This window comes from Ammospiza nelsoni, chromosome 1, assembly GCF_027579445.1.
Source record: "Ammospiza nelsoni isolate bAmmNel1 chromosome 1, bAmmNel1.pri, whole genome shotgun sequence".
In the NCBI taxonomy this organism is placed as follows: Eukaryota; Metazoa; Chordata; class Aves; order Passeriformes; family Passerellidae; genus Ammospiza; species Ammospiza nelsoni.
Window position 1 is genome coordinate 2,995,590 of NC_080633.1, and position 14,658 is coordinate 3,010,247.

At 49.1% G+C, this 14,658-nt stretch overlaps 1 protein-coding gene across 1 annotated transcript; it reads left to right on the plus strand.

The window, feature by feature from the left end:
• Positions 1 to 961: 961 nt before the first annotated feature.
• KLHL40 (kelch like family member 40) lies at positions 962 to 12,943 on the plus strand. Its single transcript, XM_059475071.1, has 6 exons — positions 962 to 2,238; positions 5,996 to 6,156; positions 7,766 to 7,873; positions 9,554 to 9,739; positions 10,719 to 10,865; positions 11,726 to 12,943. Exons 1-6 carry the CDS (start codon positions 1,093 to 1,095, stop codon positions 11,835 to 11,837), a joined length of 1,860 nt encoding a protein of 619 aa, XP_059331054.1. The 5' UTR covers positions 962 to 1,092; the 3' UTR covers positions 11,838 to 12,943.
• Positions 12,944 to 14,658: the final 1,715 nt, after the last annotated feature.

The following is a 14,658-nucleotide window of genomic DNA, read 5'->3' on the forward strand; positions in this document are numbered from 1 at the left end:
GAAGCTATTTGTGTTTAGATGTCTCAGTCTGTGAGTTGAAGCCCACCACTGCATTTCCTTTATTTCTATCCAGCCTCAGACACTCTCTCTGTCACCAGGATGGATTCATTGGTGCCCAGTGCCCACAGACTGTGCCACTGGGGCCCATGTGCATGTTTGACAGAGTCACAGAACCAGTGAGGATGGAAAAGAGCTCTGGGGTTGACTCCAACCTGGGGTTGAACCAGACCATGGCCCAGTCTTTCCTTAATGTCTCCAGGGATGGTGACTCCACCACCTACTGCAGGGAAAAAGAGCCATTCCTCTCCCACCACCCTCAAATCTCCTGCTTTAGTGAAGATTTTAAAGAAACTTCCAGCTCAGATGGTGTATCCCACACAGGGCTGTAAATAAACAGCTCTATCTCCATTTCCCACCTCTTTCCAGACCCCTGAAAAGTGACTCCAGAGGAGAACAAAGGACAAACCTGTACAAAGCAGGCCTGGATTGGAGCTGGCTGGAGCTGGGGATGCCACAAAGCCCACACAAGACCTTCCCTTAGCACATCCATCCTTCCAGCTTTGACTTCATGGCCTATTCATAGCACAGCTAAAAGTCCAGCACTTTCAGAGCATCATCAGGAGGAAGCCCCAGCCTTGCCACCCATGACCCAAACAGCAAATTGGGCTGTGAGATTCACCCAGAGCCCTCTTCCCAAACCCATGGTGTCACAGCAGCCAAACCTGCTGCTCTCCCCGCGGTGACTCACGAGCTGCCAGACCCTTCCTGAGTTCCTGGGGCTGGAATTACAGCTGTTCCCCCAGCCGCCCTCCCTTCCTCCTTGTCCAATGTGTCATATTAAAGGGTGATCGGCTTACACATGCTGCACTATGGATTCCCTAAGCCCTGCAGAGCTGTGTCTATATATAAAGCTGGAAGCTGAAGTGCACAGACAGCTGGGAACATAGCAAGGTTTCACACTCCCGGTGTGCCAGCGGTCTGGAAGCCCGTGAGGCTGAGAGCTCTGCTTTCTTTACTCAGGTTTAGGTACGGCCACCAATATTTATCCATAAAAGAAGGATTGGGGCAAAGAACGAGCGGTTATTCGCCACCATGGGTTTGCCTCTTGATCAAGTGGAGGAATTGCGTCTCTACCAGCAAACTCTTCTCCAGGACGGACTCAAAGACATGTTGGACCATAATAAGTTTCTGGACTGTGTCTTAAAAGTGAAAGGGAAGGAGTTTCCCTGCCACCGGCTGGTGCTGGCAGCCTGCAGCCCCTATTTCCGGGCCATGTTCCTCTCAGACATGGAAGAGAGCAAGAAGAGGGAGGTCAGCCTGGAAGATGTTGACCCAGACGTCATGGGCAAGATCCTGCACTACATCTACACCTCTGAGCTGGAGATCACTGAGCAGAACGTGCAGGACATCTTCTCCGTGGCCAACATGTTCCAGATCCCCTCCATCTTCACGGTGTGCGTGTCCTTCCTGCAGAAGAGGCTCTGCCTCAGCAACTGCCTGGCCATCTTCCGGCTGGGGTTGATGCTGGACTGCGCCCGGCTGGCCGTGGCCGCCCGCGACTTCATCTGCGACCGCTTCGCGCTGGTCTCCCGCGACGAGGAGTTCTACCAGCTCTCCCCCGACGAGCTGATCGCCGTCATCTCCAGCGACTCCCTCAACGTGGAGAAGGAGGAGAGCGTCTTCGAGGTGGTGATGAAGTGGGCGGGGGCCAAGGAGCGCGAGAGCCGGCAGAAGGCCCTGCCTGTCATCTTCGAGAGCGTCCGCTTTCGACTCATGCCCGGCGACTTCATCAGGGAGCACGTGGAGAAGCACGCCCTGGTCAAGTCCAGCCCCGAGCTGCTCAAGAAGCTGCAGATGGTGAAGGACGCCCAGAAAGGCAAGTTCACCGTGGTGAAGAAGAAGAAAGTGAAGAAGAGCAGTGAGAATCAGGCAAAGGAGGATGTTGTCAATGGAACTGTGGATGAAGGGGAGGATACGGAGGAGGATGCTCTCCCTGGGATCTTGAATGACACCATGCGCTTTGGGATGTTCCTCCAGGACCTTATTTTCATGGTGAGCGACAGTGGAGCAGTGGCCTATGACCCCAGTGCCAACGAGTGCTATTTTGCCTCCCTGTCTACTCAAATCCCAAAGAACCACGTCAGTCTGGTGACCAAAGAGAATCAGATCTTCATTGTCGGAGGACTGTACTACAACGAGGACAACAAAGAGGATCCCATGAGCTCCTACTTCCTACAGGTACTACCTTTATCTTTCTTTTGTTTCTTTGACCACTTGGGAACATCACCAAGCTTTAGCTCCCATAATATTTGTTGCCATGTGATGTTAAAGTTGTAAATGAAGGAGAATGATCTGAGTTGCTTTCCTGGAGATTCTTCTCCCTTTATTTTTAAGGATGACACTACAAGAGGTTGTTGTGGTAGTTGAGGGAGAAGGTTTGAAGGAGTAGGAAACAGGAATGAGCCTTCCTGATCCAAATCCAGAGGAGAGGATTGTTTAGAACAGTGAATTTGGCCCAGCCCTGGCTGCCACAGGGTTCACAAACTGGGAGGTTTGTGGCATCAGACCCACGAACCCAAAGGTTCTGCTTTGCATCCCCTGCCTTCCCTGGTTGTGAACCCCAGGAAAAGCCAAGGGTGATGCTGCCAGGTGCTGAAAAAGGAGCAGCAGCAGCTGCAGCCACAGAGCAAACACCCCAAGGACACAGGGCATGTCCCTGCCCCCCAACACGGCCCCATTCCCTGCTCCTGCCCCTGGAGTTGGGCTTGGGCCAGCTCAGAGCCTCAACCACTTCCATCCTGAGAGGGGGAAACCACCTCAAGCTGTCTTTGGGGATACCCTCAGGGAAAGGGGCTGTTCTAACTCAGCAATGACCCAACTGTGGCTGGATTGAGCTGTGCAGGCAATCTGAGCCCCAGCCTGGGCTGCAGCCCAGATTTCTTTCCCTGCAGACAGCTAACACAAGGCGCCTGCCCTTCCTCCTGACCCCAAGGAATCCAGTAAATCCTCTATTCTTCCTCCCATACCCAGAAATCCTTTTTTTTTGTTCCTCTCCATGGCTCAAATCTTCTGGGAAGAAACAATAACATGTCTCAGGCTCGCATCTTCTGGGAAAAACAATAACATCTCCAGGCAGAAAGGATAAAATGAAGGTGGCTGCCAAGCTGAGACACAGAGCCCTGATCCCTGCCTTGACTCATTGCCCCCATCAGTGGGGCTGCTGCACATCCTGCAGGGACCAGGCTTGTCCTCACCTGGAAAGGGGCAGGGGGTTGTGCAGGCCAGGTGAAGCCAGGAGGAAGAAATTCCAGCCCTATAGAGCAGGAGGGAGTGGAAAAGCTGAGGAAGTGCTGGGAGTGTCCTGTTTGAGAGACAGCCTGTCACAGTGCACAGTCCATGAGGTGTGGGCAGCCCCATTAGTTACCTGTGAAGAGCAGGGCAATGCATTCAGACAAACCTGTGCCTAAAGGTAAATCTTGCCAACAGAGGGGGAGCAGGGTCCAGAGAGGTCACAGAACCTCCACAGAATGATAGGGGAGGCCATTCTATGGAATCTTGAGAAGGACCTTGAAGATGACCAAGCTCCAAACCCTTGACAAGGGGCAGGGGGTTGTGCAGGCCAGGTGAAGCCCAGGGAATGAGAAACCAGGAGGAGGAAACCCCAGCCTTATAGAGCAGGAGGGAGTGGGAAAGCTGAGGAAGTGCTGGGGGTGTCCTGTTTGAGGTACAGCCCTTCACAGTGCACAGTCCAGGATGACAGTGGTGTGGGCAGCCCCATCAGTTACCTGTGAAGAGCAGGGCAATGCATTCAGACAAACCTGTGCCTAAAGTTCAATCTTCCCAGCAGAGGAGGACCAGGGTCCAGAGAGGTCACAGAATCATGGAATGGCCTGGGAGGCCATTTTATGGAATCTTGAGAGGTACCTTGAAGATCTCCTAGCTCCAAGCCCCTGCCATGAGCAGAGACACCTCCCACCAGACCAGGCTGCTCAGAGCTCCATCCAACTTGTCCTTGAACACTTCCAGAGGTGGGGCAGCATCCTTGGAAACATTTCATATTTGACTACACAAAGCCCTGGGAAACTGCTCTAACTCTCAACCTGTTGCCCTTTGAACATGTGGGTTGGATGAAAAACCTTTGGTGGTCCTTCTCCCCAAAGTACTCCATGATTGTAAGCTGCAAACAGCAAGATTTCTCTAATCAGCTCCCAGTTTGCCACAAATGTCCTGAGCATCGTGGGGCCAGTTTCAGCTCTTCCCCACAAGAATCTCTTCACACATCACCATATCACTCATGCTTGGGAGAATCATACAAACCCTGGGACTGGACAGTGCCATCAGTTTGCAGTGTTTAATTTATTACATCAGTGTCATTATGTAGCTCACAGTTGCTGTATGAACAAGAGAGGGTTTGAGCCCTTTTTTTCAGCTCAAACAACACATTTAGACATGCAGCTCTATGACAAGCCACTGTGCCACAGCTCCCTACACCTTCTGACTCTTTCTATCCCCCCAAATTTCACATTCCCCCTGCTGAAGCCAGGTGCATTAGGTCAGGGATAATTTAGATTTAAGGACAGGCACCAAAATATAAAAATGCTGATAAATCCCAGGGGCCTTGCAGATTTTGGCAGGAGTAAAATGATTCCATTGACATTTCAGATGGGAAAGGGTATCCTTTCTTTGTCACTTGCAAGATTTATGACTCGAAAACAATGCTGAATCCATCAAGAGGCAGGAACTACCCCGATGACTGAGCTGCTCAGGGTTGCACTATAAATAACACATGTGTGGAGCACAGCTTACAAAGGGAAAAAAACCACAGGCACCCAGCTGAGGGCGAGCCTTTGGAGCCAACCCATCAGGCTGGGGCTCCTTGGCCTGAGCCCATGGCAAACAATGCTCCAGGCAGTGCTGCGTCACAGCTCCATCCTGAGTCCCACAAAACTGGCTGCAAGACATCCCTCCCTCCTCTACCAAGATATAATAATTTTCTTTTCCTCAATTCCCATTAAGCCACAGTGCTCAGAGTCTTCAGTGTAAGAATTTTTCCTTTTTTTAAAACTTTTTTTTTGGGTGGGAGACGAGGCAATGCCTTGATCTACAAATGTCCAAGGATTTGGTGATCTGATCCAGCAGCTTGCTCTGGCACACTTTATCTGTGTAGTCAACATTGCTGGCAGCACCCTGTCACCTGGCAGAGATGGAAAATGCCAGGATGAAATACTGTGAGGTGTTCCATGCGTGAAAAGGCTCAGGAAAATTTCTAGGATTGAAATGCTTCCATTCCTCCAGTCCCAGGAGCCATCCATTGTAAGTGCAGCAAGAAGTCCTTCACCCAAAGATGACCAAGCTTGTTCCAAGTTAGAAAAGGAAATTTAGGAGAGAGTTTATCACTTCACAGCTCCCTGAAAGGAGGCTGGAGCAGGTGGGGTTGGCCTCTTCTCCCAGGCAAACAGGGACAGGATGAGAGGTAAGGCCTCAGGCTGCACCAAGGGAGGTTCAGGTTGGACATCATGGAGAATTATTTTACTGAAAAGGGTGGTCAGGCATTGAGATGGGCTGCCCAGGGATGTGGTGGAGTCACCATCCCTGGAGGTGTTTAAGAAATGGCCTGATGTGGCACTCAGTGCCATGGAATTGACAAGGAGGTGACTGGTCAAAGGTTGGACCCAATGATCCCAGAGGCATTTCCCAACTTTAATGTGATTCTGTAAGGTCCAGGCTTTGATGAAAAGAGCAGAAAATGTTGCTGCAGACTCATCTCTGCTCTTACGCCTTATCATAAAAGGTTTATCATACAAATTGTGCCTTGGGTTTGCTCTCAGGTCTTCCATCCTGCTCAGGCTGACAAAGGCACAGCCACAGGAGCATTGCAGGGAGTGCTGCTGAAGTGACCAAGCTGCACATGGGAACACACTTTGTCCTCCACCTCTGGACCCTGATTTTTGCTGATCGAAAGGACACACACTAATGACCATTTGTTCCTTTCCAGTACGACCACCTGGATGCAGACTGGCTGGGGATGCCCCCCCTGCCCTCCCCTCGCTGCCTCTTTGGCCTGGGGGAGGCAGAAAACTCAATTTTTGTGGTTGGAGGGAAGGAGCTGAAGGAGGGAGAGAAGACCTTGGATTCAGTGCTGTGCTACGACCGCCTGTGAGTGTCCAGTGTGAGCGTGGGGTGGTGGGGGATAGAGGAGAAATGGAGCAGCTGCCAGGGGTTAAAATATTTGGGAGAAGGGCTTGAACTCTGTATGAGGATGCTGGGAATGCCCTCAAGCTGTGCCCTGGGGCTCTGAGCTGTCTCCTTCCATCTGCTCCCTTATTGAGCCTCCTGGAGAGGGAAGCCTTTATGGGGATATTTTGTTTTCTGGGATTGGTATTAGTAGACATTCATGTGAGACATGTACAGAGGTGTTTTTTTCTTCTGCTGAATCTCCTGCTCTTCCCCATTGATTAAAGGATCAGTGGCATTCACTGTGGTCTCACCAAAAGAGGTTTGAACAGAAAAGCTTGTTTTTAAATTTTTCAGATGTGTCACAGAATGGCTCATCCTGATTGAAATCAGGCTTAATATCCAATTATTTTTGGACAATGGGCTCTGACCCATGCTAGCTCATGAGCTTTATTAAAAGGCACCATCCTGTTCTTCTCTCAGGAGACAGAAACTTCCAAAGAGACAGAGCAGCAGGCACCAACAAGCCTTTGCTTGGTCTATATTTATGTGTGTGTGCCTCCAAGTCTGTTTTATAGGCAGAGATTTGAAACCAGTTCCATTCCCACAGAGAAGGGCATTTTTCTGCCCCTGCAGACTCTGGGAAAGAATTTGTCTGTCCCCACTAAGTGTTTGCGGGTGGTTTGAGTGTCAGCTTGAAACTGGTAGAGATGTGATCAGCACCACTCTATCTCCGGTTTTATTTTTTTGATATTATTCTGGTTGAACATGAGCCAGCCATGTGCCCAGCTGGCCAAGAGGGCCAGTGGATTGTGTCCATCCATCCATCCATCCATCCATCCATCATCCATCCATCCATCATCCATCCATCCATCATCCATCCATCCATCCATCCATCCATCCATCCATCCATCATCCATTCATCCATCCATCCATCCATCATCCATCCATCCATCCATCCATCCATCATCCATTCATCCATCCATCCTAGATGTACCAGCAGGACCAGGGAAATGTTTATTCCTTTCTGCTGGGCACTGTGAGGCTGCACCTCAAATCCTGCATCCAGTTTTGGGCCTCTCATGACAAGAAGGAAATTGAGGAGCTGGAGTGACCCCCAAGAAGGGAACAGAGCTGAGGAAGGGTCTGGAGCACCAGGAGCAGCTGAAAGAACTGAGGAGACTCAGCTTGGAGAAAAAGAGGTTCAAGGGGTCATTACTGCTTCCTATCCCTACCTGAAGACCTCAAGAAAATAATGGATATTAGCATAAATACTCTGCTTATTTTACTGTCACCCATTCTTAGAATAATCATTAATATTTTTAGGATCATTATTATTATTTTTAGGATCATTATTATTATTTTTAGGATCACTATTATTATTTTTAGGATTATTAGACATTTATTTTCTGAGCCTGCCCTATTGCAGACCTTGTGATTCTGAGACTTAGTCCAACCCTGTGCTCACCTCTAGGTCTGGGAAATGCCATGTCCTCTAGGTGCCATCCAGCAAGCTACAAATCCCTTTGCTTCCCACCTTTTTCTGACCCATATTTTTATTTCCCATATTTTTCTTTCCCATCTTTTCCAGGTCCTTCAAATGGGGTGAGGCTGATCCCCTTCCCTACTCAGTCTATGGCCACGCAGTGGTATCACACAAGGATCTTGTCTACGTCATTGGGGGCAAAGGAAGTGACAAGTAAGTAAAAAAGCAAGGGAGAATCAAGGAGCCAATCCCCCAAACCAGTGGGACCTCCTCAGCCTGGTTCAAGGAGGGCTGGATGGGATGGGAGATGTAGATCCTCCCCTCTCTGCTCACTTTGCAGCCCTTTCCAAAACCTTAGGAGGCCAACAGGGACATCAGGAAGATGATGGCAGTGTCCTTACAGGAGAGAGAATGCATTGCCCCATCCCTGGAAGCAGGCTGGAGGGGTCTTTGAGGGAAACTGCTCCAGTGGAAGGTGGCCCTGCCCATGGGGGTCGGAATGAGATGCTCTTTAAAGATCCTTCCAAATCAAACCACAAAGAAATAAATGTCACTAAGACTAGGAGACGCATTGAAGAGCAAGAAGCCCCTTCACTTTTAGGGTGTCCTGTCTTGGCCTTGTGGAGCAGAGTGGTCACCATAGCCAAATCCAGACGTGTATTTGCAACAGGAGGGAAAAACCTGATCCGCCCTGACCCCATCCTGCCCTCCTGCAGGAGATGAGCTCAGCAGGAAAAGCCTCTCTCAGGAGCATCACAGTGGCTGCCCTGCAGGGCACAGATGTGGCTGTTTGCACAGCAAACATCCCACAATCCAGCAAGGATTGGTCCTGCTCAGGATGGGTTATGGTCTGAAAGGTGTGAACATCCCCACACTGCCCACCTGGCCACAGGAACATCACTGAGGATATTCTGCAACATCACAGTGGATGAGGAGCAATAAATCAATGCCTTGGTGGCTGTGAAAGGTCCTAAGAGGCTGCCTGGACCTGTATCCAGGTGTGTGAGCACCAAGCTGAGCTCTCAGGACTCCTGAACAAAGATACAGCAGGAGGGGATGTGTAACACACAGGTGGTGACCCCAGGCAGGGACATCCTTGGGTTCACATCCAACAAATGGGGTGTGTTCCTCCCCTCATGCCAATGTGAAGGAGCAAAATTCTCCCTAGATGTCGGGATCTTTAGCTTGTCAGAGTGACCCCAAGAAAAGATGGAAAGTCTCTTTTCCCAGCCTGGCGCTTGAAGAAGGAGTCAGGGCTCTTCATTTCTCGGTCTCAAGGTTGTTTATTGTTATCTATAAAAAATTTTCTCCTGCCCTGCCGAGGTCCATCCAGCAGGACAGTTCAGGCACTCTGCCTGCCCCAGGGCAGTGTTATGTCTTTATACTAAAAACTACGTGTACAATGTTTACAATTCCTTTCCAATACCCATCACCTATGTTAGACAGTGAACTTCTACTCTAAACCAATCCAAAAGTGCCAACATCACAGTAGAAGACAGAGGCCAAGAAGAAGAAGGAGAAAGGCTGGACACACCCAGTTCCCTCCATCTTGCCTCCTGAACCCCCATACCAGAAACTCTAAAATCTACTTTTCCATCCCATGATAACGTCACTATTATTCTACTTAATTTGTCATGGCTTGCAGATCTTCATCTAAGGTTGGTAACTTGCTCCACAGGTCATAATCAAACCCACAGGTGTTTTGGGCTCTGTGCCAGGGTCCCTGAGCCCCCTGGCAGGGGTCTGGGCTGCTCAGGACAGCCAGAGGGATGTCCTGGCTCCTGACACCTAGAGACCCCACCTTCTTCCCAGCAGACACCCCCAAACCCCTGAAGGGCAAAGCCACCCCTTGGCAAGCAATGAAGGCTCCTTTTCCCTCTCCTTTTTCTCCAGGAAGTGCCTGAAGAAGATGTGTGTCTACAACCCAGCCAAGTTTGAGTGGAAGGAAATGGCTCCCATGAAAACTGCCCGCTCCCTGTTCGGGGCCACCGTGCACAAGGACAAAATCTACGTGGCAGCTGGTGTCACCGACTCTGGTTTGACCAACTCTGTGGAGGTCTATGACATTGCCACCAACAAGTATGTCCTGAGTTGTGGTTACACCAGGAGTAGGTGCAGGTGTAGGCTCAGCAAGTTCCAACCATCCTGGAGTTTGTTTGTGGCTCCTGATGTCAGTTCTTCCAGTTTATACCATGGGAGGGGAGTTGGAGCTGGATAATCTTTAAGGTCTCTTCCAACCCAAGCCATTCTAGGGTTCTGTGGTTCCTCAGAGAGCTGGTCATCACCAAAGCCACTGTGGTTGAGCTGGGGATCATCTCAGGTTCATCCTTAAAGTGGTTTCACCCACTGTGCCATCCTTGGGTTCCTTGGGGCTTCGCTCAACACAATGAACCCTCTGAGTTTGGGTGGATAGCTGGATACAGGTCCTGGCAGCTGCTGCCCCAGCACTGGGACATACTGGCCCATGCACCCAAAGAAAAATGAAGATGAACGATGATGATGGGAGCAGTTTCCCTGAAAACAGCCAGGGTATGGTCCCATCCCACCTAGACCTGCACAACTGGATCTGTCCCATGGTGAGCTCAGCTGTTGAATCCTGATTGAGGCCATCCTCAGCGTGGGGGTGGCCAGGACTTTGCTCTAACTTTGAGGAACGTTTGAAGGAGCTGGGGTTGTTTAGCCTGGAGGATGCTCAGAGGTGACCTTATTGCTCCCCACACCTTCCTGAAGGGAGGCTGCAGACAGGTGGGGTTGGTCTCTGACAGAACCAGAGGACAGAGTCTCCAGGTATGTCCGGGAAGGTACAGGTTGGATATTAGGAAGAAATTTTTCACCAAAAGAATAATGAAGTACTGGAATGCTCTTCCCAGGGAGGTGGTGGAATGACCACCTCTGGATGTGTTTAAGAAAAGACTGGCCATGGCACTTGGTGCTAGAGTCTAGGTGAGGTGTTAGGGCATGGGTTGGACTCGATGATCTTGGAGGTCTCTTCCAACCTCATCATTCTGTGGTTCTGTGATGATTCTGTGATGAACCTGTCCCCTCTCTCCTGTGGCAGGTGGGACACGTTCCCTGAGTTCCCCCAGGAGCGCAGCTCTGCCAGCCTGGTCAGCCTCTCTGGGGTGCTCTACCTGCTCGGGGGCTTCGCCACGGTGGAGACCGAGTCGGGAGAGCTGGTGCCAACGGAGCTCAACGACGTCTGGAGGTGACAAACCTTCCCAGGGCTGTCCCAGGGAGCAGGGGAGGGATGTTAGTGATGAAATAGATCGTTTCTGTCTGTTTTTATGCCGTCAGTGTGAGATGGAGGTTGCAGGCTTCAGGCTCAGCACTCAGTGTCTGGGAATTTTGCCCTGTGCCATGCTGGAGGGCACATTGGTGCTTCAGTGATCTCTCCCAGCCTCACGCAGCAACAGACCAGGGAAAACTTGCTCCTTTGGCTTTGTTGTGCATTGACATTTTGCCTGGAGCTGGTTCCAGACTCTCCTTTGGTGTGGAGCAGCATCTGTGCAATGCTTCCTCTCCCTGGGAACAGCCAGTGCTCGGGCTGGGAAGCAGAGTCTGGGTTAGGAAGCAGAGAATCTGGGTTGGGAAGCAGAGAATCTGGGTTAGGAAGCAGGGAGTCTGGGCTGGGAAACAGGGAGTCTAGGTTGGGAAGCAGATAGTCTGGGTTGGGAAGCAGAGTCTGGGTTGGGAAGCAGATAGTCTGGATTAGGAAGCAGATAGTCTTACATGCAAGAGGGGTGGGCAGAAAGTACTTTAGTGACGGCTGCTAGTGCAGCACTGGCTGCTCCTGTCCCTCAATTCAGTGCTCTGGCACCCTCAGCAGGATCCTGCTGTCCTTCACCACGGATGTTTCGCCTTGGTGCCATCAACCCAACTCCCAGAAGAAAAATATCCCCTCCCCTGCAGGACCACGTGCTGATATCCACGTCCCCCAAAGCAGGGCAGAAATTCACACGAATTCTTGTGGCCAAATAAGTCCTGTGGGCTGCCACCCCTACGGAGAGCAGCTGGAGGGAGGGAGAGGAGCCCTTTCCTCACCATTATCTGCCTGTCTCTCCCCAGGTACGACGAGGAGCAGAAGAAGTGGGAAGGCGTCCTGCGGGAGATCCAGTACGCCTCCGGCGCCACGTTCCTGCCCGTGCGCCTCAACGTCCTGCGCCTCACCAAGATGTGATCAGGAGAGATTGCTCCTCTTTCCACGGGCTGCTGGGGCAAGGAGGGGTGGGGAGATGCTTCTCAGAGATGGGGCATCTAGACACTGCCCAGGACATTGCATCTGTGATTGGTAACTTTTTGGATAAGTGGGAAAGAGGGGAGAGTGTCTGGAAAACCTCCTGGGAATTTGAAGGGGCTCACAAGGTAATTAAAGAGGGGATCTGGAGCCTGCAAGGAGCTGGGGAAGGCTGAGAAGCACAGAAAAATTAGTTATTCAGTCTCAGGAGACGGGACAAATAGATTATACATTTTTTAGCTTATTTCTTCATGTTTTTTCCCATCTTTTCAACTGCTTTTGGACCTCTCCAACAAACAGCAGATGCAGAAAGTGGGGACTAAGATGACATTCCCCGGGGAAAGGCATCCACAGAGTATTTCCCAGCCTAAGGTGTCTGTGAGCACAGTGTTCCTTGGACAGGAGAAGGAAGGGTTAAAGTCAAGTGGCACAGGAGAGACCTGGTGAGTTCCTGAGTGAAGAGGGCTGTTGGGATGAGACAGGCAAAAGAAAAGATCATGTGAGCAGCAGAAGCACTTTGGACGTTGTAATAAAAAGAAAATTATTTGAGTTCTTTGCCTCCAGCTTGACTTTGCAGTGATGAGAGGCTGCGAGTTGAGTCTCGGGAAAGGAGGAGTCATGGAAGTTGGAGGGTGGGAAGGGGGAGGGATGGACAGAGGATGCCATGTGTGGTCACTTCCAGCCTTTTGGGCTCCTCATCTTCAATCACAGATCACAATGTCCTCACCTATGGACGGACAAATGCTGGTTTTTAGGGAAAGGTTTTATATTTTTGCTGTTTTTCTTATTTTTCATGTTCAGATTTTTTTTAAAGAGTATTTTACTTTGCTAAGATCTCAGATGTGTTTGGCTCAAAGAGAGCTTCTGACTGAAGAAAAATGTGTATTTATTTAAAAGTTGTCAATAATGAAGTTTTGATTCAGACATGACTGTACTGGCAGCAGGAAAAAAGATCTGTTAGGGCAAAAATCTCCTGATGCCCACACCATCTGACCAGTGGCTTATTTAAAAATAAATAAATAAATGAAATAAATAATTTCCAAAAGAAATCCCCTGTGTCTGCACATTGATTAAGCTGAAACTGATCCTTCACAGCAACCAAAAACAAGGACTGAGCACAAGTTGTGATGGACACATGCAGCAGAACAGGCTCATGGAGAGCCCCATCTTTTCTTATTTTCCCCCATTTGAGAGCTGAAATTTTAGGATCTGTGTCCTTACGGTTCTTCTCTATGGATGTCACAACCAGGAATTTACCCAGACCTAGAAGGAAGCTGGATGCCTGCACTGACAGGGTGAGAAGAAACAGCCTCAAACTGTGCCAGGGGAGGTTTAGATTGGATATTAGGATGAGTTTTTTCATGGAAAGGATTGTAAAGCATTGGAAAAGGCAGTGGAGTTCCAGTGATGGAGTCACCATCCCTGGAAGTGTTCAAAAAAAATGTGGATATGGCACTTAGGGACATGGTTTAGTGATGAACATGGTGGTGGTGCTGGGTTGGTGGTTGGACTCAATGAGATTAAAGGTCTTTTCCAACCTTTCAATTCTATGAATTCAATTCTTCCAACAATTCTATGATTCTTCCAACAATTCTATGATTCTGTGACATCATAGTACTATTAACAGGGGTGATAATCAATAATAATTCAAAAAAAAAAGAGCAAAAATAAACCTTGCAAAACAATTTTCTCAAAGTGGTATGAAAATTCTGGTATCACAAATCTAGGTCAAAATGCACTTGTGGAGAAACTCAAATATGTTTGGAAGAAAAAAGAATTCAAGGGAAGTAAAGAAACCAGAGTCTTGTCCTGGTTTCATTTGAAGGATTTAGGAAGTTACAGGATAAGCGCCTTAGAGGACAATCACATCAGAACAGTAATGAAATATTTCAAAAGAAAAAGAAATCCAGGGTGACTGGCTGTCACAAAGTAGCTTAAAAAAAAAAAAAAAGGAACAAAAATCTTTGAAACAATCAAATGTGTGAAAAAGGCACGGAAAAGAAATAAACACCTTCTGCCTAGTTCTGCAGAAATTCATATAGACAATTCCCAAGCTAATTAAAGATGACTCTTCCAAATAGCTTCTGGCAGAAAAAAAGAGAAAAATTCAGAAAAAAAAAAAAAAGATTAAAAAAAAAATCCCTGCATAGAGTAACTATTTAAAAAAGTCATTTATTGCAGTGTCAGGGTCTCACCTCCTGCCTCCAGCAACACCAACCCTGGCATTGTTCAAGGAATGAGTGGAAGTTGCAGTCAGTGCTCTGGTCTGGCTGGCAAGGTGGTGACTGGTGAAAGGTTGACTCAGTGATCTTGAAGGTATTTGGAAAATACCTTAATGATTCTGTGATTCTGCGACCTTTGCTTCAGCTCTTCTTGCTGAATGCAGGCTGGGAAGTTGCTGATGATCCTGACAGAGGTTTAATCCCCACTCACCTCCTGCCACACTTCTTGGCTCTCCTGGAGGAATTCTGGGTTTTGTGAAGCCAGCAGGAGAATGTTGCTGATTTTCCACGAGTTGTTGTGATGTGGTCACTGATAAAGGTTGAAGATGTTCCAGATAAACTGGAGTTGAGTGTTCATGTGTGGTTCACATCCATTATAAAGCTGTGGAGAAGCCACCGCTGGCACAGGGCAGGAAACTATAAAAGGAAAAATGGTTGTTTTATAAAAATATTCAGAAGAACTTGAAATATCCCACTGCTTGAACAACAAGAAGCAAATCTCAGCATATGCTGGGCCGAGGAAGGAGGCAAAGCTGGACATC

Coding starts and splice junctions, on each gene's coding strand:
- KLHL40 (XM_059475071.1), top strand. CDS start 1,093: ATGGGTTTGCCTCTTGATCAAGTGGAGGAATTGCGTCTCTACCAGCAA. Junction 6,157..7,765: donor GTGCTGTGCTACGACCGCCT/GTGAGTGTCCAG, acceptor CATCTTTTCCAG/GTCCTTCAAATGGGGTGAGG. Junction 9,740..10,718: donor TATGACATTGCCACCAACAA/GTATGTCCTGAG, acceptor CTCCTGTGGCAG/GTGGGACACGTTCCCTGAGT.